Here is a 26264-nt window from a genome sequence, read left to right on the forward strand (position 1 = left end):
TGGCCATGCTGTGCATGCCTTGAAATTAACTACAATGGAAAATTAACATGAAGTACTGCTTTCTCTGCTCACTGGGTACTGGCACAAATAATATTTTCTTTCTACCTCCAAATATGTGGACTCTTCAAATCTTACATTTCAGGCTAAACATAATATGGGCTGAAATGAATCTTCATAATTATTATCCATTTCTAGTACTGGAAAATACCTCCCAGGACCTAGTCATACTAAATATGGGAATATTATGCGAATACAGAGGTGGAGAAAAATATGAGCAGGACATTAGAGCCCTCTATACGTGAAAGATGCCCCCCCCCCTAATTAAATGCATTTGCTTAGTGCATTAAAGATCAATTGAGTGGTCCAACACTGTTCAGTTATAATAGAGTTATTTCAAAGCTAGACATAAATACATTCCAAGTATTCCTTTGGCAGCTGTTGTTTGTTGGGTTGATTGATTATTTGAATCTCCATAGTCAAAAGCATATGATGAGAAACTTATCCTGACAATAACAGTAATTCACAGTAACAAGAAAGCCACTTTCAATGGCTTGAATGTTACCCAGGATAGATGTAAATTACCTGCTACAACAGAAGCTGGGTCAATACAAGCAGGCTCTGGCATTTGGCCTAGTTCTTGTTACCATTATTTTTCTTTATTAAGGACACAAAGTGATTACCTTGGTGCAGAGCTTAGTTTCCCTTTTATATAATACGAGAGGCCTGATGGATGAAACTCATGCATGGGGCGGGCGGGGGGAGGGGGGTCCCATCAGCCCAGCCTGTGCCCTCTCGCAATCTGGGACCCCTCGCTCCTAACTGCATGCCTGCTCGCTCCTAACCGCCCGCCTGCTTAACCTTACCACCCACCTGCTCGCTACATACTACCTGACTCACTGCTCCTTAGCACTGTCGCAGAGGCGGGAGAGGCTCCTGCCACCTCCGCTACACTTGCCAGCTGTGAGCCTGGCTTCTGGCTGAGTGGCACTCCCACTGTGGGAGTGCACTGACCACCAGGGGGACAGCTCCTGCATTGAGCATCTGCCCCCTGGTGGTCAGTGCACATCATAGAGACCTTTAATTCTGGTCCTTCTGTGGTAACAGTTGCTGGGCTTTTATATATATACTAGAGGCCCGGTGCACAAAAATTTACACACTCAGGATGGTCCTTCAGCCCGGCCTGTGCCCTCTCGCAGTCTAGGACCCCTTGGGGGATGACCACCTGCTGGCGTAGGCCCGCTCCCCAGGGAATTGGGCCTAAGCTGGCAGTCAGACATCCCTCTGGCATCCCGGGAGCCCTTGGGGGATGTCTGCTTGCCAGCAGGGAGCAGGCCTAGCTGCAGTTAGACAGCCTTAGAGCTGCTGAGGAGGCAGGAGAGGCTCCTACCACCACCGCTATACTGGCAACCGTCAGCCTGGCTTGTGGATGAGCAGAACTCCCCCTGTGGGAGCGCACTGACCACCAGGGGGCTGCTCCTGCATTAAGCATCTGCCCCCTGGTGGTCAGTGTGTGTCATAGTGACCAGTGATTCCCAGTCGCTCTGCTGTTAGGGTCAATTTGCATATTACCCTTTTATTCTATAGGATACAGGCCTGGTGCATGGGTGGGGGTCGGCTGGTTTGCCCTGCAGGGTGTCCTGGATCAGGGTGGGGGTCCCGCTGGGGTGCCTGGCCAGCCTGGATGAGGAGCTGAGGGCCGTTTTCAGGCTGGCCACACCCCCTTCAGGGAGGGGGGGTCCCGCTGGGGTGCTTGGCCAGCCTGGGTGAGTGACTGATGGCTGTTTTCAGGCTGGCCACAGCCCCTTCAGGGTGGAGGCCCCCGCTGGGGTGCCTGGCCAGCCTGGGTGATTGTCTGATGGGTGTTTGCAGGCTGGCCAAGCCCCCCAGCGGGGACCCTTACCCCATGAGGGTGTGGCCAGCCTGGGTGAGGGGCTGATGGCTCTTTGCAGGCTGGCCATAGCTCCTTCAGGGTGGGGGTCCCCCATGGGGTGCCTGACCAGTCTGGGTGAGGGGCTGATGGCTGTTTGCAGGCTGGACACGTCCCCCAGCCACCCAAGCTCCCAGTGAAGGCTGGCTGGAAGCAGGTATCTGGGATTTATTTAGCTTCTATAATTGAAACTTTGTTGCCTTTAGTGGAGGCCACAGACAGCTCAGGGCAGGCTGGAAGCTTGTCTTCCTCCATCGCCCGGGCAACCAAGCCTCATGCTTGCTCCAGCTCTGTGGCTGCCGGCTGCCATCTTGATTGGGTTAATTTGCATATAGTCGCTCTGATTGGCTGGTGGGCATGGCTTGGGCATAGTGAAGGTATGGTCAATTAGCATCTTTGTCTTTTATTAGAGTAGATAGTTAGCAAATATTTTGCCATATCACAAGAGGAAACATATCCAGAAACATTCATTACACTTGTCAAAAACCCTTTCACTCATATGAGAGACATTGACAAACATTTCTGATCTAGTATGAACACATATGGGGGGCGGGGAACTTAGTCTACTAGATTATTACTTAGGAAAATCAAAACCAAGCATTATTTATGTGTAAAGGGGGCTCTGAAAATCTGGCTGCATCCACATTTGCCATTCTCCTTGTGGGAACCGCAATCATTAAAAATTGACTAAGAGGCAATGAGGAACTTGCAATACTGCAGCAATTTCAGATCAAATCAGCATCTAGTAAAGACAATAGGTAATTATCACTTGTAATTAAGGCCAATTTATGGCTCCCAGCAAATTCTACCAGTATCTCACATTGCAAAATAGAAACTGCCCCTGAAAACGTATGTATAAATCAATGTTTAGATGATAATTTCTGTGAACAACACATCACGAAGCTGGAAAAAAAAGAAATTGAAGTATAAGAACCAGGTGCTCACTCATTAGATCTCATTCTATTCTCATGGCAACAATAGGTGTAGGCGCTTGTATTTTTTTTTTTACAAATGAATAAACTGAAGGAGATCAAGTGACTTGCTCAACGTTGCATAACTGATATAATGACAAATCATTTTATCTTCTAAATCTTACACCTCTGGACTTTGTATCAAATTAGTCACCACAGTTCTGTAAATGAAACACAAATTTCTCTTCAATGTAGATAACGATGTAATAGGTTTTTATATAGTCTGATTTCCTAAATAATATATTTTTTTCTCAAATGAGGCAGTATGTCTCTGATTTTTAGAGTTTATTTACTTGTTTAGTTATTTTGGCCACCTGGGTCTTCTTTTTCACCCATGGCCCACTCCCTCCCCTTTGGCAAACATCAGCTTGTTTTCTGTTATCTATGGGTCTGTTTCTGATGTGTTTGGTTTATTGATTTGTTTTGGTTGTTTTAGATCCACATATGAATGAAACAATAGGGTATTTATTTGTCTTTCCTGACTTACTTCACTTAGCATAATACCCTCTAGGTCAGTGGTTCTCAACCTTCCTAATGCTGTGACCCTTTAATACAGTTCTTCATGTTGTCGTGACCCCCAATTTCATTGTTACAAATTGAACATAATTAAAGCATAGTGATTAATCACAAAACAATATGTAAATATATATGTGTTTTCTGATGGTCTTAGGCGACCCCTGTGAAAGGGCCGTTCAACCCCCAAAGGTGTCACGTCCCACAGGTTGAGAACCGCTGCTCTAGGTCCATCTATGTTGTCATAAATGGCAAGATTTCACTTTTTCTTTATTGCTGATTAAAATTCCATAGTGTATACATACCACATCTTCTTCATTCATTTATCTATTGATGGATACCTAGGTTGCTTTCATATCTTGGCCATTGAAAATAATGTTGCAATGAACATAGCAGTGCACATATCTTTTCAAATTAGTGTTGTTGTTTTTCAATAAACATTCAGTCGTGGAACTGCTTAGACATATGCCATTCATATTTTTAATTTTTTGAGGAATCTCCATACTGTTTTCCATAGTGGCTTCACCAACCTGCATTCCCACCAACAGTGCACAATGGTTCCTTTTTCTCTACATTCTTGTCACCACTGTGTCAGTTTAAGCTTATTATTCTTTTGTTGTTGTTAGTCCTCACCCGGGGATATTTTTCCATTGATTTTTAGGGAGGGGGAGAGACACAGAGAGAGAACTATGTGAGAGAGACATATTGATTGATTGCTTCCTGCAGGAGCTCCAACCAGAGTCAGGGATCAAGCCTGCAACTGAGGTACATGCCCTTGACCGGGAATCAAACCCGGAACCCTTCAGTCCGCAGGCCAATGCTCTATCCACTGAGCAAAACCAGCCAGGGCTAAGCTTATTATTACTATTTAGAGAAAAGCCCTATGATGGTTGTTTCATTTTTGTTTTTGCATATAATTTTTAAAGTTCAGTGTCAAAAACTTTGGAAATGCATAAAAATATTTTAAAAAGAAAAAAACACCCATAATCTTTTTTCCCATATATTGCCAGTAATAAGTTTTAACTGTTTTCAAATTTCTGTTGATTTTTCAGATTTTTTTTCTATTAAAAAAGTAGAATAGTATTACGTATACTATTTTACCCTCTATTATGTATTATTTTCTTAAATATTAACATCCATTATGCATTTTTATTTTAAAAGACAATATAATACAATTATTATTGTAAATAATTAACTATACTCCAAATTTTGGTTCTTTGAATTGTTTTCAAGTATTGTTCATGACAGTGATCATCCTTGTTCATGAATCTGTGCATTCAAATTCATTTTATAATACTCCTTCTTGCACCTAAAGGGGTCCAGCCATTTTTTTTTCTTTCTGTTTCTTTTTGCTTAAACAGTTCAAACCCTTTCTTGACCAGGGGACTTCACACATCCTATTTCCTCCATCAGGTAGATAGTTAACTGTCATTCTTTGCACATTTCCCATTTAAATAACCTCATCCTGAAAATGTTGCAGGCAACCTAAAACATTACCTAACAACTACCTAATCAGTGGACATTTCCTCCCTTATTCTCTAACAGCATCCTGTGTTTTTCTTTCAAGCACTTACCACGATTTGTGTCTGCCTACATATATCTGTTTGTTGTGTCTCTGTGCCCGATTGAAATGCCATGAAATCAGAAATGGATATAAGATGCAGTACACTCAATAAATATTAATCTTCTTAGTCTTATAGACAAATAGTTACCTTATTTCTTACTTTTGTACATTTAAATATCTAGAACTAAAGAGATGATGTTTGTTGTCAATTAAAAGCTAAATGTCAGTGTTTAAATATGTAAAAGCTCTATGGACTTAATCCCCACTTACACAAAAGGCTGTTGTTATGTAGGGGCAACATAAATATCTTCCTAAATGTTGATTTTCATATTTAAAAAAATACTATGGGCTTTTCAAATCAATTTTTCCCATACTCATGCTGTAGAGTAGGGCATTTATTTAATTATTGCTAAAATTGGTAAATAGAGAATGTCTTGCTATGTGCAAAGAATTCTAAGTCATCATGCAGAAGTTTTGTTTTTGGCTTTCAGTTTTGAATGGCAGAGATTCAACCAAATTACCTTCATATGATGAATTAAGAATAGTAGAATATAAAATTGTTCATGTTTATGGCCTCTTCTGAGTTTCATTTCTATTTTTGTGAGTTTTTTAAAGAAATAATAGTAACTTATTACTGCATTTATTCTTTTACATTGTTTCTAACTTTTATGGTGATCATCAAAATAATATGATTTTAATTACTTAGAAAATAAAATTATTCTTCGTATATCATTGGTTTTTGTGATATGCCATGTGGTTTCTTGGGCCTGTCATTATCACATTATGACACGATACTACAAAGCCACATTGAGGCAAATCATCCCACATCACTGTTGGTCTAGGTAGACATTACACGGTTGCATCCACATTTCAAGTGAGCCTCATCAAAGTGATATTTTAGTAAGGAAAAATGCACTATGCATATTTTCACTGCTGAATATTGGCCAGTGTTATTTATTGAAAGATTCTGGCTTAAAAATTTGCTCATCTGTACAACACCTGGTCTGTCCACATAACCTCAATAATATACATGTAAAAATAAAGCTTCCCATACCCTCTCATGTATAACTTGCCAAGTGCATCTGAAAGAAATTAGAGCCTTGTTTGTGTTTTCTCATAATGTTAGTACAGGACTCTCCAATAAAAATATATTACTTTTGAGCATATTTGTTTGGACAACAACAAAAAAGATCCCTTTGATTGATAGTGGACGGAATTTTCATTAAGTTTAACAGCAAAAATACCACAATTGCATCATTCACCTTCTTGTTTCAAAGGAAAACAAAATGAAATGCAATGAACTACACAAATTTTAACTATTAAATACCTGACCAAGAAGCATGTCAGCAAGACATTCTAATACAGCAGCTTTACAAAAATGTATAATCTAATCTAGGGTTTCTGTGGTCCTCTCTAAATCAGCTTCAATTATATTCCAAGTTGATGTTTGGTCCACATCATTTTTTCAAATGATGACTATGATTAAGCAAATTACAAATACTATCAAAATAGACAATCCTATATAATAAAAGGCTTATATGGAAATCAAATGAATGGCAGAACAACTGGTCGCTATGACATGTTCTGACCACCAGGGGGCAGACACTCAATGTAGGAACTGCCCCCTTGTGGTCAGTGCACTCCCACAGGGGGAGCACCGCTCAGCCAGAAGCCAGGCTCATGACTGACAAGCACAGCAGAGGTGGCAGGAGCCTCTCCCACATCCATGGCAGTGCTAAGTACATCCGACTACCAGTTTAGGCCCACTCCCTGCCTAAGCTGTCAGTTGGACATCCCCTGAGGGCTCCCAGACTGTGAGAGGGCGCAAGCTGGGCTGAGGGACCCCCCACCCTGAGAGCACAAATTTTGTGCACTGGGCCTCTAGTTTAATAATTAAACCTTTATCAAATAAGCTTATTCTATCAAGGAAAAGAACAATAATAATGACATATTTGATTTATTCTTGTCACAATTTAAATGTGTATACAATTTTTCCAATTTTTTATATTTTCTACCTGTTACATCTCTGCATATCTCTATAATATCTAAGTACTTGAGTCAGAAAAAAAGCAATACTGAATACTAGGAATCTCTAAACTGTGATGATATCCTGAGCCAGGTCCTGGATCTGATACCTGCAGGATGACTTAGACAAGTAATTTAGTATGTCAAATCCTCCTCTTTTTTTTTAACCACTTTATTGAGATATGATAGTTGATAGATAGATAGATAGATAGATAGATAGATGATAGATAGATAGATAGATAGATATTTAATGTATGCACTTGATGATATTGGAGATAAGTGCACATCCATGAAACCATCACCATAATCTATGTCATAAACACATGCATCACCACCAACTCCTCATTTTTCACATGGGGATAATAACATATTTTTTGCTTAAGTCATATATATGCATGGGTTTCAAATGAAATAATCATCAGAGGGCACCATAAAGTACATGAAAGTAAGATATCACAATACGATAATTGTAACTGTAACAATTCTCTTAGCATAATAATGATATATTGGGCTCTTTGGCACAATCAGATTTTCTGTATGATAAATGCCATTCCTGGTTTGAATGAAGGATCATATCAGGAGAGATGAGTAGGTAGATACTTAACTTGTTGCTGATTCTGGAATGTACTGTAAATGTCTCAGATTGATCCTCTTCCTCTTTTCTTCTTTAAAAACTGTTTATGTTGAGATGTGTTATTGCTTTAAATGTAGAATACAAAACTAATCTTATTTGTTCGACTTTAATGATTAAAACTTCCAAAATGCTTATTTAAAGGAACAAATTGAGTTTTAGTTTTTACTGATTTATACCTTTCTTTAATCCACAAAGGATTTGAGACAGTGTATAACAAAATTTCAAACTATAAAATGAAACAATAGAAAAAAATGGAATCAGGTGAGATACAGATTAAAGTTTTTATTTTAAGGGCAAGGATAAGAAAAAAAGAACATAAATATGGGAAAAGGATGGTGGAAAGTGGGAGTTTTGAGGAAATACCTCCAAATCATGACAGTCCTTATTAGCTTTTCATTTTGAGTGTTAAAACAAAATTAAAGCTGTTGCCAGCTATTTTTCTAAAATATGTTTGTTGGAATAATTCTAAGTTGTCCTCACTTGCGTATTTGTCTCAGTTTTTCTATAAGGCAGCATGTTCATAGGGCAACAAGTAAACTGAACCTGTGGTACTGGGGATAAGTTTATTAACTGAAAAAAAGAAGTTATTGTAAGTTGCTTAGAAATGTGAAATTCAGTTTTCATATTGCAAAAGAGATTAAACCACAAACACAGGCACACATGTCCACCATAAGATCAAGCGGTCACGCAAGCCGAAATGAGCAGCCCCACGTTGTCTTTGTCAACAACTATTTGTTTTCTCCTTGTTCAGTCATCCAGAAATGCTCTTTAACAGGAATATATGGAAACCAGTTGCAGTGACTACCCACTATTCAAAATAGGGATGGAATTTGTCCATCTCCAGTGTTAACATAGTTTCTCAAAGATCAGTGGCAAAAGAGGACCCTATATTCTCATTTCTCTGGAATATAGTCTGTGGCCAGAGACTATAGCCCATTTAGAGAAGCAAGGTGCTCTTTTAAAATTCCCTCACCTATTTTGGCTCATTTTCCTCACACAGTTATGGCTTTTCCAGTTTGATGAACATCCTCTTTGACAGAGCAGACAAGCACAGGACCTGAGCAGTTCTGCTTTCTATATCATCTCTACTTCTCACATTCTCTCTTCAGCCCCATCAGTGAATTTATGTCTTTCTGGTTCTTTTTTCTCCAAATGAAAGTGAAGAGGTGCTCAGTATTGTTTTTAATATTATCACAATTGTCATTTAATTCCAGGCTAAGCTTTCCCTCACTGTTTACAGAGTTCTGTATTGTTCTTTTTTAATATTTTAACTTTGCCTTCAGTTATATGTCCCTTATTTCATTCCATGTTCATACACTTTTAGGATCTGAGCTCACTTGACATCCCTATATAGTGACATGCATCTTGTCATATAAAACCCTTTTTAAAAACATTGGGATCATTTGCTATCATGTTGTCAAAATTGTATTCTTGAAAGTCTCAAAGGACTCTTGAGACATTTATTAAAATTTAATATCATGGGATCACTACGTTCCCCCCACACACTTCTAAATATAATAAACATACCATGCCAAACACACACACACACACACACACACGCACACGCACACATACACACACACACGCACACTCTTTCATGAAAGACAGACATCACTTTACTTGTGTTATAGACTGTCCAAATCTATCATCTTGTATGGGGATAAAAGGGCAAGTAGTATAAAAATAGTACAATATCCCTGATGGTTTACTAAATCTGTCCCCATATAAACTGATTAGTCCTCTGAACCCTTTTAAATTCTGTCTGCAAGTGACTAAGGCTAGACAATCAGCCTCTCTTAGTTCCTTTATTGCATAAGAGACATATCTATGTACTAAGTGAAGTGGAAGAGAAATAATTTACATTTGTTGAATATCTTCATTGTTAAAATGGCTAAGGTTGTGTTTAAGTGAGGAGTGCTAATAGTACGTGGAAGTGATATTGTTTATATTTCTTAATAGAAGTAAAGTGTATAAGATGAAACAGATGTATTTGAGAGGGGATGAAGTTTATTCTTACATAAAATTTGAACCTGTTAAACTTAATTCGTCATTGCAATCTGGCAAGATACTTTGTGTAACATTCATATTCTGCCATGTGGTTCATTTTACATGCTTTCTTGCTCTGTATGACCAGCAAGTATATAAGGAAGTATAAAGGGAAAGACATATATTGTGTTCAGATTAAGTTTGCCAGTACTTAAACCAACACCATAATAGGAAGAACATTCCCATCACCTCATACCACATTTCAGTCAATTCCTACCCCCTATAGGTACTCATTGTTCCTATTTCTAAAAACATAGATTAGTTTTGTCTGTTTCTGAATTCATATAAATGGAATTATGAAGTATATACTATTTTGATCAACATACCATTTTGGTGATTATTTATCCACATTGTGAATATGCCAATAGTTCATTTATTTTTATTGCTGGTTAATATTCCAATGTATAAGTTTACTATGATTTGTTTATCTCTTCTCCTGTTGATGGACTTTCAGGCTGTTTTCATTTGGGTATATCATGAGTAAAGGTGTTATGAATGTTTGTATACAAATCTGTTTGTAAGAATACTAGAGGCCCGGTGCATGAAATTCATGCACTGGGGGGGTGTCCCTCAGCCCAGCCTGTACCCTCTCCAATCTGGGACCCCTGTGGGATTGGGCCTAAACCGGCAGTAGAACATCCCTCTCAAAATCCGGGACTGCTGGCTCCCAACAGCTCGTCTGACTGCCTGCCTGATTGCCCCTAACCACTTCTGCCTGCCAGCCTGATCACCCCCTAACTACTCCCCTGCCAGCCTGGTCATCGCTAACTGCCCTCCCCTGCAGGCCTGGTCACCCCCAACTGACCTCCTCTGCTGGCCTGTTCGCCCCCAACTGCCCTCCCATGCCGGCCATCTTGTGGTGGCCATCTTGTGATGACATGGGCATGGCCATCTTATAACCACATGGGGGTGGCCATCTTGTGACCACATGTGTGTGGCCATCTTGTGCGAGGATGTGATGGTCAATTTGCATATTACCTCTTTATTATATAGGATGTTTTCATTTATTTTAGGTAAATACAAGTACAATGGCTGGGTCAAATGTTTCTAAGATAATGCAAAACAGGTTTCTAAACTGGTTGTGCCATTTAACACTCCCACCAGTGATGATGAAAAGCTCTATCTGCTCTATGTCCTCACCAACATTCGATCATAGAAATCCTTTGATTCTTGCCATTTAATGGAGTATAAAGTGGTATCTTGCAGTTTTAATCTGTATCACTCTGATGACTAACAATATTGACTATCTTTTCATATAATTGCTGGCCATTCATGAACAGAGAATATGTCACAGTGTCCTTATTGTGTGAAACTAATGTTATTCTGAGGTTATATTGGTATAACTTGGAAATTGGGAGTGGCAGACATTTTCCTACTTGGTTTCTTTTCTTATTTTCTCTGAAGACTTTACTGCAAAGCAGGATTGTTGCTTGGGCAGCAGAGTTGACTTTGTAAAAGTGCTGCTCCATGGCCATCTCAGTCACTGATATGACGTAGTTACCATGGTAAATTTTTGGACCAGCTACTGAAGCACTAATTGGTTGATTAGAAGTTTACTAGGTATTTAAATACAAATACAATTTAATCATGACTTTTACCACGTATGCTATGCTCATTCATTTAGTCATATTTAGTCAACAAAGTTTTTCTGATTAACATAGTGGAAAACTGAAAGGTAAAGAAAACAGTGTCCCTGCACTAAAGATACTAATAAACTTCCAATCAAAATAAGGATGTCTAATTTTTTGTAGACTGTGAAAAACATCACAAAGTAGACACAATTGACATGCAATAGGATTTTACAAAATAAATTCTACATGAAAAGATATTCATAAGATAAGTATTATTTGAGGGTGTATCTTCATTTATCCATTTAAAAATATATTTTGAGCACTACCATGCAGCAGGCATTTTTCTAGCTACCAGAGTGAGAAAACAGTGATAATCCTGCCCTCAGGAAGCACATAATCTAGTGTATTGAAATGGACTACCTAAGTAGAAGTGAGGGCATTCATAATGGAGAAAGAATGGGCAAAAATCTGAGGAATAGCCAAGGTATCACTGTGGGTTATTCAGTTGTGCTGCAGCATGGATGGAAAATTGGAGAGTTGTTTTATGAAACCTAGAAAGGTTTCTCTCATAAATGTTATGAGGTTCTGAATGGTATCTAAACTATTTGGGATTCATGAGGCAGGTACTGAAGATTCAGTATGAATATTTGAATAAGAAATTCACCACCAGAACTGTCCATTAGAAGGATTAATCTTGAAAGAATCTGTAAGATGTTTTGGCATGAGAAGGATTGAGGGAAAACAATTAGGAGGGCGTATTACTAACATAGGTGAAGTGTGGTGACCAATCAGACTGGGGAGAAAGCAATGGAGGTGAAATTGTATGGGCAAGGGGTATAACAGGATTAGTAGGACTAGGATTAGGAAAAAGAAAGGTATAAAACACAGATGACCTAATAATGGTTAGCTTGGTAAGTGGGAGAATACATGTATCATTTAAACAAAGTGTGAAGTCAACAAAAGAAACCAGCTTCGGAATGATGTTAATATTGCCTTGAAAATGTTTTCTTTCGGGTTTCAATCAAATGGAAATGTGATGAAATGCTAGGCAATAGTTAAGAAGGAAGCTTCACTAGAGGCAAAAAAATGTAGAAAACATTAACAGTTGATAACTGAATCTTTTCCTCCCCACAAATTAGATTTATTTATAAGAAGTCAAAACCACTATCGTTTTCATCTTTTTACAACTATCTCTGATATTTTAGGGATTCGCGTAGATAATCCTGAAACTTTTAACAGAAGGCTTGCTTAATTCCTCTGGCTGTTTTATTCTAAGGTTACTCTGGTTTGTACATAGTTCAATAAGGTACAGATTGTTGACATTGTACAAATATGCTAAAAATGGAGAGAACCCATTCTTGTTCTTGATCTGTCTGATATGCTCAGTCAACAAGAGATACAAGATTTTTAAAATCATCTTTTCTTGTCATAAAATTCCACGAAGGAGGAGAGTATTACCACACAACAGATAATGAGTTGGAAAATAAGAAAGCTAACCTCAGAAATTAAGGCTTAAAAAGGAGTAGCTTGTGTTTAATGCTTCAGTAACTTGGCAAGAGGGACATAGAAGGCTTAGTGAGACCCAACATATGCTTAGAGGTGGATTTTTAGTTGACGTCTTGGGAGGTTCTGTAATCTAAGCTAAATGCTTAAAATCAATTAGTTTATGTTAGACACAGAAATCTGTTTTTATCCCTCTATCTTATTTCTGGGCCTTTCCAGTCTCAAGAGCCTGAGAAACTAAACCTTACCTTGATAACTTGTTATTTGTGGTAAGAGATTAGGCAGACTTTTGTAAAATGCAATTATTTTTTAATGTCTCTTTTCCATACTAGGGTGTTGTATGTATTTCAGATTTTTACTTTTGAAACTTTCTCAAATGGGAAACCATTCAAGATATATTGTAATATCTTGACTAGTTTTTTTTTAATACTCACCCGAGTATATGTTTAAAGAGAAGAGAAGAGAAGAGAAGAGAGAGAGAGAGAGAGAGAGAGAGAGAGAGAGAGAGAGAGAGAGAGAGAGAGAAAGAGAAGAGAAACATTGATGTGAGATTGCTTGCCTACCCACATGTGCCCTGACTGGGGATCCAACCTGCAACCTGGGTATGTGCCCTAACTTAGAATTGAACCTACCACCTTTCAGTGCACGAGATTATGCTCCAACAACTGAGCCACACCTGCCAGGGCCTGGGGACGGTTTTTGTTTATTTTTAATTTAATCAATCAAATGTTTTAGAAAGGAATAAAACTGGAACATTCCAGACTGCCACCAAAATGTCACACTGCATCTCCATTTGTGTGTTAGCAAATCCCAGAGAACTGAGCCTTCCTCTTCTTTGCAGCCCAGGCCAGTCACAACTGTGTTCTCTGAGTTCTCCCTCTTCTTTTTCCCAGTCAATCCCAGGCTTCCCAAATCAGGAGCTGGCTAGAAAATTGCCTTGCAAGTGACTAATATGCCACACACATGTCCCATAGGTTATTTTTCATGATGGTCGTCAAGCAGGCTCTTCAAGGCAATGCCCCTCTTGCAGCCCTGCATTCTGATGTTGGCTATGCTAATGCAGAAATAAACCAATGGCGAGATTGGTAATGCCCCTCCACAGCAGCCCACCCCATGCCTGAGGGCAAGGAGGCCTGCAATACATGAACATGCTGCACAAGTGAACAAATAAGGAAACAAGAAAGAAAGGAGGAGGGGGAGAGAAAAAGAAGGATGAGGGAGAGAAAAATAGAAAGCAAAAGAAGCAAGAAACTCAGTGGGACCATGATGAGCTAGCAGAGCCAGTCACATCTCCCAGATTTATTATACCCAAGAGCAATTCTGGCCCACTGGGAAGATCACCAGAACATGGTGCATATTAACAAAATCAATCAAGTCAGAGAAGACCACCTTGCTCTTTACAGTGGTTTTATGTCCATTGATTTGTTTTAGCAGTGGGTGGGCAGAAGTTAGGATGGATAGATACAAGCAGCTTCATGAGAATAGTAATTTTTTCCCCCAGAGGTTGTGGGGAACCAAAATACCTCTAAACTTTCTTATAAAATCTGCATCATGAGATTGGTTGATCTTTTTGCCAGCAAATGAAAATAAAATGTAGAGTTCTAGAGATACAGCAAGTATCAATGATAACATTAATTTTCTCACTTTCTTATGTAGCCATTGTCATGCGAATATTCAGGAAGTCTCAAAATATAGTTAGATTATGAATTCTACCTTTGAAGTTATGTACAATGTTTTCCATGAAAATGGAGAATCCAACCACATTCAGAGCCAAATCCACCTCATAAATCTTAGACTTAGCTCTGCCAAGAAGGACCTGTTATAGTTCAATGGTAATTTTCCTCTGTGGTTCAGTCCATTATCTCCAACTTCCCAGGCGATAGCCTTTCCTTCACTTGCATCCCAGTAAATGGCTAAGTCCTATCTACTTATATCCCAAACATCACTTGTTTTCATCCACTTCCCCTGTTTCTACCATTGCCTCCTCAATCAACACCACCATCTTCCCTCATCTTACTAGTGACTACATTGACCTCTCCTATTTGATCTCCCTACTTCTACTATAGGCTTCTCCAATTCATTCTTTTATAGCCAACGATGACCAGCACCTCACATAGTGCCTGACTGACAGGAGGCACTCAATCAATGGTTGTTCAGTCAATGAATGAGTCACAGAGTGAAAAGATTTGGTAAGCATAGCAGGTACCAATATGGAACCTGCTTTTCAGAGCCAATGAGATTAAACCTTTTAATCAAACATTTCCAAGCCTTAATAAATGCCATGTACACATCATCTTGCTTTTAAAAAACAATATTGTTGCTTTTTCCAGGCACTCGTCACATCTTTTCTATCCACCAAATGGCTTTTGAATACATATGCCTGTGGCTCCAAATTGACATAACACCTCTAGAAAGAAGAATAAAGAATTTAAAAATGATCTGTATCTATTTTCAAATTTTCCATCTTAAGAGCCAGTGTTTTTTGTTTATGTGCAATATGTTCTATGATGAAATATCTCACATGTTTTCAGAACCATCTGAGTAATTATATAGGAAGAGTTTTATGCCTAAAGTTATGTGTTCTGTTACCAGGAGCACTTTATAAGAGAGCAAGCATGGTCACAGACAAGAGCCTTCTTTTGATCAGAGAAAAGTAAATTTGTTTCCTTAACAAATCTAAGTAAATAGAGAGAAAAACAGCTCTTAAATGTTCCCAGGTTGTTATCCTAATGTTCTACTAAATAATTTAGAATCCAAAAAGAATTGAAGAAATCTGTGAACCTAGAGAGGCCTAGCATTGATTTTAACAAAGTAAAACCAATTAACTTGGCAAAGCTTTGTACTTTATAATGACAGTTTTCTTTAAAGTAAGGGCCACTGATGCAAATGCCTTCAGAGAATGGTTGAATATATGCATTCCCCACCAAAAAGCATGCAAATTATTAAAGTTCTAATGCCAAAACATGTCTAAGGATAGATTTAACTTGTAGCCTTCAACTTCAGATCCCCACGGTCAGAGACTTAACATATATACTTTTCCCCCTTGGGACCTCTGCTTGAAATTGAGCAATAAATGTTTTTGGGTTCTCTTGTAATGTGTTTGTTTGGTTGGTTGCTTTTACATGTGGCATTATTTCTTGGGAGAGAAAAACAAGCCTGAGATAACCTTACAAAGTACATTATGATAAATTTATTCAGTATCAGGTTAACAGCAGTGATAATCATGAATCACTGTGGATGAGATAAACCCAGCCAAAGGAAATTTCATTGCAATTTGATGTTGGGTAAATGTCTCATTTAAAAAAAAATTGCTATTGTACATATTTTCCCTTCAGTTCATTGGTAGGATGTTTGCTTTAGAAAAGGAACTATTTCTCATTTTAAGAGGAATTATCATTATTCTTTTATAAACACCTATACAAAGGAGGGATGCTCAGCTCTCCCTGAGCTCTTATGCCTAGTAGAAGAGGAAATATTTAAGCTGAGCACTATAGATGAGTAATGAGTTTGACCTGCAAAACTAAGCTATCTAGTCAAAGAAGTCGAAAGCAATTCAGTTTTACTGGGACTTGGAGTTAAGTTTGAAAGTGGGGAGTAGCAGAAGAGCAGGCTGCAAAGACCAGGAGAGAAAAGGCTCTTTAGACCTTCTCTGGTAGACTAATGTGAGGATTTCATCTTGTAGTTAATAGGTAGACATTATTCTTGATCTCCTCATCCTGGGCTCTTGATCATGGCCCATTCCTCCTACAACTTTCATTCTTTACTCAAAAATCACCATTAATCTAAGCCCTTTTTTGCACTTTTAAAAAAATCCTCCCTATATTTTAAATATATTTTTATTGATTTCAGAGAGGAGGGGAGAGGGAGAGAAAGATAGAAACATCAATAATGAGGGAAAATCATTGATAGTCTACATCCTGCAATCTCCCTATTGGGGATGGAGACAGCAATCCAGGCAAGTGCCCTGACTGGGAATGGAACAGACCTCCTGCTTCATAGGTCAACACTCAACAGCTGTGCCATGCTGGCTGGGCAATCCTTCCTATTTTTAATACACTATTTTCCCACTCTCTTACTGTTTTTGACTCCTGGATTTCCCAAGTTTCAGCCATCTGTCAATCCTTGTCACTATCCTCATGAAATGCTCTCACATGGACATCAGGTCTTCCACAAGGACAGAAACACTCAATCCACAAATGGGCTAGATTAAATGTGTCCTCTTGCTGAGTCTGCTATATACCTTGAGTATTTTATCCATTTTGCTTCTGTGGGAAAATTCATCATCTGATAAAAATTGAAAGTTACTTTCTGGAGCATATTAAAAACTCTGAGACAGGGTGACTGTATACTCTAAGAATTAACAGGAGAGGCTAACTTGTTTATCTTTGAGAAAATGACCAGACAGTATTATTCAGACTTACTTGAAAGCTAGAATCTGACAAAGGTAAGCAATGGGGATGATTTTAAATGGGACAGAAGGTGTAACACAGTAGGTAAAAGATAACATGTCATACTTTTATGAAATTATACCATACAATTATATCTGGCATTTCAAAAGCCTCTACAGGGTTCATATTATTATAGTATTACCTACTAGAGGCCCAATGCATGGATTAATGCACCCTCTTGCAATCCGGGACCCCTCTGAGGGATATAGTAGTGCACGAAGTGGCAGGTGGCCGAGGAAGAGCCTGAGCCCGGTTCAGGCACCACCCTGCACCCACTCATCCAGGCCCCGCTGTGCCTGCTGTCACCGGTAGCACTGCCATGGAGGCAGGAGAGGCTTGCACCACTGCCTGGTGCCCAGTTGGTCAGGTGAGCAGTGCTTTCGCTGTGGAAGTGCACTGACCACCAGGGGGAAGCTCCTGCATTGAGCTTCTGCCCCCTGGTGGTCAGTGCACGTCATAGTGACCAGTAAAATGGTTGCTTAGGGAGATTTTATATATATATATATTTGTGGCCTGGTGCACAAATTCATGCACATTGAAAGGGAATTCATTAGAAGAAATATTTTAACAGGTTAAGTGCCCAGTCACCGGTGACTGATACTATACTTTCCATCCAGAAGAAAAAACAGGCTGGGCACTTAACATGTTAATATCACTATTTGCCAAGTCCTGGGTGCAGGTATATGGTTCCCTCCTTCCTCCTGTCAGGAGTTTGTGATGGCGCCCGCGGGGATGCAGAGTCAAAGCCAGTACCCCGTGGGACTGCAGGACTCCCTTGAGTCTCGGAGTCCCACAGCCCCGTGGGGCCGGTGCCCCAGGGGACATGGGGCTGGTGAGGGGGATGAGTGTGGTGGCGTGGCTCTAAGAAAACCGCCCTGGGCCTCCCTGAGTTACCTCTGGGGTGTCAGGGCTGAGTGCAGAGCCAGTGGCAGCGGTGGAAGAAGCTGTCCTGGCTGGCTCTTTGCCTATCACAGTGGCAGGACTGCGGCAAACAGCAGAAGATGCCTTGGTGGGAACGCCTCTATCAAATGAGCTGGGCAGGGGCTGTTTTAGAACGTGGCTGCCTGGCTACCAGGGTTCCACGTTCTGTTGGGCTCCATTGTCAGGTAGTGAGGTCACTGCTCTTGTCAGGAATGAAATCACTGCTCTTGTGTGGGGAGAAGCTCAGGGTAGGGGACCAGGCAGCCAGGGAGGTTTTCTGTCATGTTCATACCCCAGGTCAAGCCTGGGTGGTGGACATGGAGTGCGGGCAGCTCCCGCTACCCCAGGTTTATTCTGACACTGAAGCTGAACCTCATTTCCCCCGGGTGGAGGTGGGGTGGGGTGGTGCCCTTTGCCCTGATGTTTAGCCCATGGGGCAATTCCCCCAAGTCCCGGAGTCCCACAGCCCCGTGGGGCGACTTCCCCAAGTCCCCAGACTTCCCCATGTACCTCCTGGTCAACTACCCTCCAGGGCCCTCACACATGAAGTGTCAAGCCCAGCCCCGCCCACCTGCACAAGCCCTCTGTGCGCGCAGCCATCTTGTGACGGCGTGAGCGACGTGAGGACCACCTAAGCTTTTATTAGTAAGATAGATAGATTATATATATATATAATTTTTTTTTACTTGCCCAGTCAGTAATCTGAGTCAATAATTAATTTGTTTCAAAATAAATGTTAACAAAATTGTAAGGAAACCACAGAATTGTATTCTTGATCCATCTACTTGTTCAACGAAGGTTTGTTTTCCTCTCTTCGGTTTTCCTCAGTCATGATCTTTTCTCCCAATCACTTTTTATCTCTTCTGTTGCCCTATTTTGTCTAGCTTAGGGGATATTTTGCCAAGTCTTCTTTGCCTACATAGTTTATTCAGTTTGTCACTGTACAGTGTCCCATAACTCCTCTTTAGCTTATTCTTTTTCTTCATTTGTCACATTTCATTTTCCATCTATTGTGTTTTCATATAGTTTTGAAAAGTTTATAAAATATACTTCTTAAATTTCTGCAGTGTTTTCATATAAAATGTACTGGGTTCTTTTTCTCATATTTTTCCCTATATAAAATTCTTCCTTGCCTGTAATCTTTCCCTTCCCTCAATTTGACCAGACTTAGAGAACTTAAATATATATGTCATTTTCTATAATTTAGGAACACTTTTCGATTTAAAAAGCATACAAGAAGTTGAAAATAATGCAGTAACTCTAAAACATGCTCCTTTTGCTCACTGGCCTCCATATATGTCTTGCCTACCATTTCTTTAATAGTGTATCCGTTTTGTGCACCTTTGTCCCCTGAACCCCAGAAATTCTGATTCACTCTGCTTAGGATCAGATTCTTAGCTTTTATATTTGAAAAAGCTCTCTATGGGAGTCTAGAGTCTGATATGCAGTGCTTATTAAGAATGATGCTTTATATTTGAATCAAAACACAATAAGCTTTCTAACTATGATGAATAATTCAACAGATTTAATTATGATTTTCTCTCTTTCCCAAACTAAGACTAGATGTTAATTGCCAGAGCAATAGATAAGGATGTCTATGACAACAGAACATTAATATGACATCAAAGCTTTTACAGGTGATTATTAATTTAGTATTTAAAATATTTAAAAGCTATAGAATTAAAATTAATTCATTTTTCACTAAGTGAATAAAGTTGATAGAGGTTTTACATTTAATTTTGTGAATCAAATTTTATCTTCTTCCAGGCTCAGAGGCTAACTGTAAAAGACTATGTACAAATTTTTACTTCCTGTTTTGATCCATTATTTTGCTATCTTACATTTTATTGCTTAAAACACTCCTTAAGTAGATAACATACTGTAAATACTGCTCCTGATTGCAAAACCTTCTCACACAAATGCCATAGACTATTTAATGATCTTTTCTCTCACAAAATTAAAAATCTGATGACACTGATTTGGGACTCGATATAAATGAGACTTAGATATAATAATTTTAAATTGTTGCTTCATTCTTAGCTATTCAGTTCTCTATTATCTGGGAAATAGAAATAACAAAAGCTTTGTTGATTCTACAATTGGGTGGTAAAAGTCATTGTAACCATCAGCCTTGAAGTAAAAGGGACAAAATAAAAAATACAAAGGAGCCAGCCCAGCCGGTGTAGCTTGATGGTTTAGCATCTACCTATGAACCAAAAGGTCACAGATAGGTCACAGTTAGGTCTATTCCCAGTCAGGGCATATGTCCAGGTTGTGGCTTGATCCCTGGTGGAGGGTGTGCAAGAGGCAGCCCATCAAAGATCCTCTCTCATCATTGATGTTTCTAACTCTCTATCCCTCTCCTTTCCTCTCGAAAGTCAATTAACATATATTTTAAAAACATTTACAAAGGAAAATGGCTTAGACAAAAATTCCGAAGCAGCTTTAGTTTATAGCGTTGTAAACCAGCAACAGGAATTCTTTGATTACTTAACAAAGATTCGAAGGCATTTACTTATCATATTACTACTCAATCTATTGTTCCCAGAACTGCAATATGGGCATCCCCTGAAGCTTGTTAGAAATAGAGAATTTGGGGTCCTCCAAAGACCTACTGAATCAGAATTGGCAGTTTAACAAGATCTCTAGGAGATTCTTATAGATGTTCAAGTTTGAGATGCACTTCTATAGCGTACATCTAATGGGTGCTCCATTCATATTTAATAAGTATAGTTGTATATGATAGATACCATTGGGAGTATAAATTAGAGTCACAATCTTTTCCCCCTATGTTTTAGGCAAAGATTTTTCCTGACTTCTATATTTTAGGCAAATATTTCCCCATTTCATAGTCATTCATGATTGCATGATTCAGCTAGTTTCCAAACCCTGGTGATTTTTGCCTTAACAGTTCATGATATCTCTAGCCTTTCCTTCCTGGTGCACTGTCAAAACTTATCTCCTGTCCCAGCTGTTTTGCTTGTGTCCCTGCCTTAACAGTAGCCTAAATCCTGCCCCAGAAACACAGATCTTGCTCTCACATTGCTGTACTTAAAACTTAAGTCACTTTCTGTTGCCTTCCAATGAATTACAAACTCTTTAATAAAAAGCAAAATCCTCTCTGGCCAGGCCCAATATACACCCAGCACCAAACCTATCCTTAAACTACCACCCTCATATATTGATACTAGAGGCCCATTAAATGAAATTTGTGCATGAGGAGGGGTAGGGAGGTCCCTCAGCCCAGCCTGCACCCTCTCCAATCTGGGACCCCTCAGGGGATGTCTGGCATTTGGACATCCCTCTCACAATCTGGGACCAGTGGCTCCTAACCACTTACCTGCCTGCCTGCCTGATCACCCCTAACCACTCTGCCTGCTAGCCTAATTGCCCCTAACCACTCTGCCTGCCTGTCTGATCCCCCTAACTGCTCTCCCCTGTTGGCCTGATCGCCCTAACTGCTCTCCCCTGCTGGCCTGATCTCCCCTAACCACCTCTGCCTCGGCCTCGCCACCATGGCTTTGTCCGGAAGGACGTCCAGATGGTGTTCAGTCTAATTAGCATATTACCCTTTTACTAGTATAGATAGAACCCATATGTATATTTCTGGTCAGATCCTGGAAATTGCATACCAGAGGCCTTGCCTTCTGCCATCCTCTCACCCCACTGACCTACCAGGTGCCTAAGTCCTACTTATTCTTTAAATTCCAATTTTCCTCCAGAGGTCTCTCCTGCTCATCCTTCCACTGAGGACATCCCTCTTCTGTCCAATATCAGACAACTTGCTAGCTAGTATAACACATCAAGCTCTACAATTGATTAGACACTGCCAAAAATCCTAGAAAATTGTACTTATTTCTTTGAATCTCTAGGATGCCCAATGATAAGTATTAATACTAATGATACCCTAGTGGTAATGAGACTGAACTCCTCCATCCCTCCCTCCTCCTTATCTTCCCCGTTTCTTAATAGATTCATGCATTCATTCAATATATACTTATTGAAGAATCTTATGTACCAGGTATTGTATTAAGCATTAGGGATACAATCATGAATAAGACACAATCTCTGACCTCAATGAATTTATGGTGTAATAGGAATATAGACACAATTTGTTATAACGGGGTATACCTATTACTAAAAATGATGTCATGTACAGCAATGATCTGATCAGGTGGTAAAGAGTGAGATGTAAGTAATGGAGCAAAGGCAACTGGTTTCAAGGAAATATCACATGTTTACTACAGTATATCTCATGCGCATTTTAGAGAGTATGATCAGGAAAGCTTATGAATAGTTCAATGACTATGTATAGTTTTATATTCTTTGTGAGATATTGTGTCCCTGGAATAATGGCTTTGTTATAACTTGTTACTTATTTATCCAGTCTGTCTTTTAACTGTTAAAGTTTTACTACCCAAAGTTCTAGCATTCAAAATATTGCACAATAGTAGTAAAGCAAAAATACCAAGAAGTTTATGTGGAATGAGAGTCTAAGGGAGAATTGACCCAGTCTCAGAAGATAGGCATTCATTCATCTCTTTGACAGGCATGTTCTGGGGTTTACTCTTTACTTGCCATTGTCTCAAGGGATAAGGAAATATAAGAGTATTAGATGATTAGGAACACATCTATTAGAAAAGTGTTCTGCATAGTGACTTTATACCATTAGTACATAAGGATTTGCAAATCCTTTAGATTTGGGTATCTCAAGTTCTCATATTATTTTGTTTTCTAAACTTCACACTGAAGAAATGGTTATTTTAATTGCCTTACCAATTCTAAATTCACTTTTTAAAAAAAAGACAGAATATCATTTTAATTTAATGCTAAAAAACATTTTTTTTGTTTTTACGTATATTTGGTTGTAATAGTCCCTCTTTTTTGTTAATAGTCTATTTTTAATGGAACTATTTTTTCTGACATTTTAAAATTTCATTCAGTATAAAAAAGATATTTAAGTTTGACACCATCAATGACTCATAAAAACGTGCTGGTGGTTATAGATTATTTTTAAATTTAATGCTATACCGTAGGGATTTATTGATAGGTTGCCCCTGAAAGCAATTATTTCTCAGTTTCATAATGCAAAATATATTGATAGGAACAGAACTTGAAATAATTTTCCTTCTAATACAGTAATGGTTTTTGTGTAAGTATTTCTAGAGATTTTTTCTTTCTTAATACAGTGATTAAACCATGTAGTGTCTTTTTCACCTCTTATACTGACTGTCACTAACAAATCCAAATACTTTTTTCACGTTAAATTTTACAACACTTCATAGACTGTTAAACATGGAGCATCCTTCTGGGGACAAGAAATCGAATTTGCTCTTGAGTGGGTTTTCAACTAATTGATTTGTGGGACATTATAGCATCCTCTAGCTGACAAGCTTTACAAATATAAAAACTGGAGTTGAACTGAGAGAGCGCTTTTTTTTTTTTTTGCTAACCCATAAAAGGTGTCTTTCTGCCTTGTATCCTTAGGATATAGATGTGTCAGTTTCATAGAAAAACTTTCACATGGAGCTTTTTTATTTCTTCCTCTCCCAGTAGAACCACATGTGGTAGCACATTGTTTAATCTTTTCACAAATAAAAGGACATAGGGCTTCATTTTTGTTTTGCCTTTTTGGTATCTTACAGGAACTCCAGGATGGCATCGGGCAGCGGCAAATTGCTGTCAGAGTATTGAATGCAACTGGGGAAGAGATAATTCAACAGTCCTCAAAAACAGATGCCGGTATTCTACAAGAAAAATTGGGCAGCCTGAATCTGCGGTGGCAGGAGGTCTGCAAACAGCTGGCAGAAAGAAGAAAGAGGTAAGGAGACAGATAAAATAAGAATTTTACAATTTAGCAGAGGTATTTAAGCTATCCTTTAAAAGAAAGATTTTGTGTAAGATTATAACCAGGGTGAAAAGCACTAACATTAAGGAGCCTATCAGCAGTTAATCGATAGCAATAATACATTTTTCTTTCTTTTTCTCATGTACTGAAATGTTTAGTTGTTGCTAGTTAAGTAGGAAGTGCTTTTCTGCTACTTTAAAGTTTCAAGTTTGTTTTAAAAATCCCATTATTGTATAAATCTGAATGTACTCAGTATATTCCAACTTTAACAAACTGAGGACCAATGCTTTTTAAAGGAAGATGAGAAAAGAAAATTACAAAGGACTATTTTGTAGCAAAGCTGCTCTTTGGCTAGATTTTTTAACAGCTACAAATGTGACTGTGATGCTCAAAAACATGATAGTAATATTTATCTTTTAGTTTCACTGCATTTGTTGGTACATTCTTAAAGAGGGACATGGGCCAAAAATTTTCAAATCTGAAGGAAAAACAAAATCTCAGAAAGGTTATTGTTGAATTCATTCATCATTTAACTTTCCCTTGGAATGCAATGAAAGCACAGAAAGCCAAATGCATGCTGCTGCATTTGGAAGGCATAGATATTTTTATAAATGTGATTTTGTATTATGCTCCCAGTTGTTGGTACTAATGTTTCCTGTTTCATAAGGGTGGACTTGGCCTTTATTTACCAAGTGAGACTATTGTTGTGAACAATAAAAACTAGGTTCTGTTGGCAAGTTCATGCTTCCTACCTATTATTTACATAATAGGTGAATTTTAAAATATATTTATTTATTAAATTGATTGAGGTGACATTATTCAATATGAACATATAGGTTTTAGGTGTGAGTTTCTATGTTATAAGGTGTGTATATTGCACCATGTGCCCACCACCCCAAGGACTTTTTAATATTCAGAAAGCTAAAACAACTCATTGATAAACATCTTGGTGAGGATTTATTAGAAAAGTTTTGGAATTGTGCCCATTGTCTGCCCACCTGCTCTTGCCACCTTTGCTCATGCTGCATTATTCAGAAAGTAGATAGAATGCATATTTCTGACAAAAAGGATATGTCAGCCGACCTACACACACACACACACACACACACACAAATCTTGCTAAAGTTAAAACATAACAGCATCATCTAAAAACCATTTTTATTTTAAATCTTGGTTTAGAAAATATTGTCCTTTATACATTGATTATTAAAGACTCAAACTTTGTAGTTAAAATGTTTCCTTGAGAAAGGCATATACCTATTTCCTAAGTTGAAATCCTTCTATTAAACACACAGATATCCCATTATTTAAATAACTGATATGTTTACACTATGAACAAGCTTAAACCTGTATAATGTCAGTTTTGAACTAGACTCAATCTAGTTTAAAATAAAATGTTAAGAAATGATAAGATTAAGAACAATTGAATAACATGCTAAAAAATAAATATCTCCAATTCATAAAATGGGTTCAATTGATTGGAGGGCTATTCTTTACTGTTTATATTGTTTCTCACTTATATATTTCTTTTTTCCTTTTTATTGAATTGATTGGAGTGACACTGGTTAACACATTTATACAGGTTTCAGGTGCACAATTCTATAACACATCATATGTACACTGTATTGTGTGTTCACCACCCCAAGTCAAGTATCTGCCCATCACCATTTATCCCCCCTATACCCTCCTCCACCCCATTGCCCCTGGCAATCACCACCCTGTTGTCCATATCCATGAGTGTTTTTCTTTTTATTTCTTTTTTGTTCAATCCCTCCACATACCCCTACCCAGCACTCCCCACAGCTCTCAGCCTGCTCTTTATGAGTCTGTTTCTCACTTTTAAATATCTTATTCATAGTATTTGAGTAGAGTATATTAATATTTTTTTCAAAAAACTGTTTTGCACCTGAACTTTTAAGATCATGTTGTTATTGATTTCTAAATGCAAATTAGAACTTGTACATGAAGATAGAGCGATGTATTTGTTTTACCAAATAAGCTCTATAGTTCTAGATCCTTCTAAGTTTATAAGAAAGTGGTATATACTGATTCTGTTGTGAAATATTACACAAATTGTAGGTTAATTAGAGCTAGGAATTTGGCTGTGATTGGTTAGAAAAATTTCTCCCATTTAAACATTTGACCTACATTAAATATTGCTTTTTTGTGCTTTAAAAAGTCAAGATCAGCTTCCTTGAGGTTGATTTTTTTAACTCAGCTTTTAAAGTTGTCAACTTCATGTTACACTTTAAAAGTAAATGTTAGCATATTCAAATTTCCACTGAGATCAGTT

At 38.4% G+C, this 26264-nt stretch overlaps 1 protein-coding gene across 1 annotated transcript in view; it reads left to right on the forward strand.

Moving 5' to 3' along the window:
• The window catches only part of DMD (dystrophin), a 1824373-nt gene that overhangs the window by 881913 nt on the left and 916196 nt on the right, over positions 1-26264 (forward strand). Inside the window, exon 43 of the mRNA XM_036304100.1 lies at positions 23769-23944. Within this exon, the coding sequence (XP_036159993.1) occupies positions 23769-23944 (176 nt within the window). The remainder of the gene's footprint in view (positions 1-23768; positions 23945-26264) is intronic.

This window comes from Myotis myotis, unplaced genomic scaffold (genome assembly GCF_014108235.1).
Source record: "Myotis myotis isolate mMyoMyo1 unplaced genomic scaffold, mMyoMyo1.p scaffold_m19_p_4, whole genome shotgun sequence".
In the NCBI taxonomy this organism is placed as follows: domain Eukaryota; kingdom Metazoa; phylum Chordata; class Mammalia; order Chiroptera; family Vespertilionidae; genus Myotis; species Myotis myotis.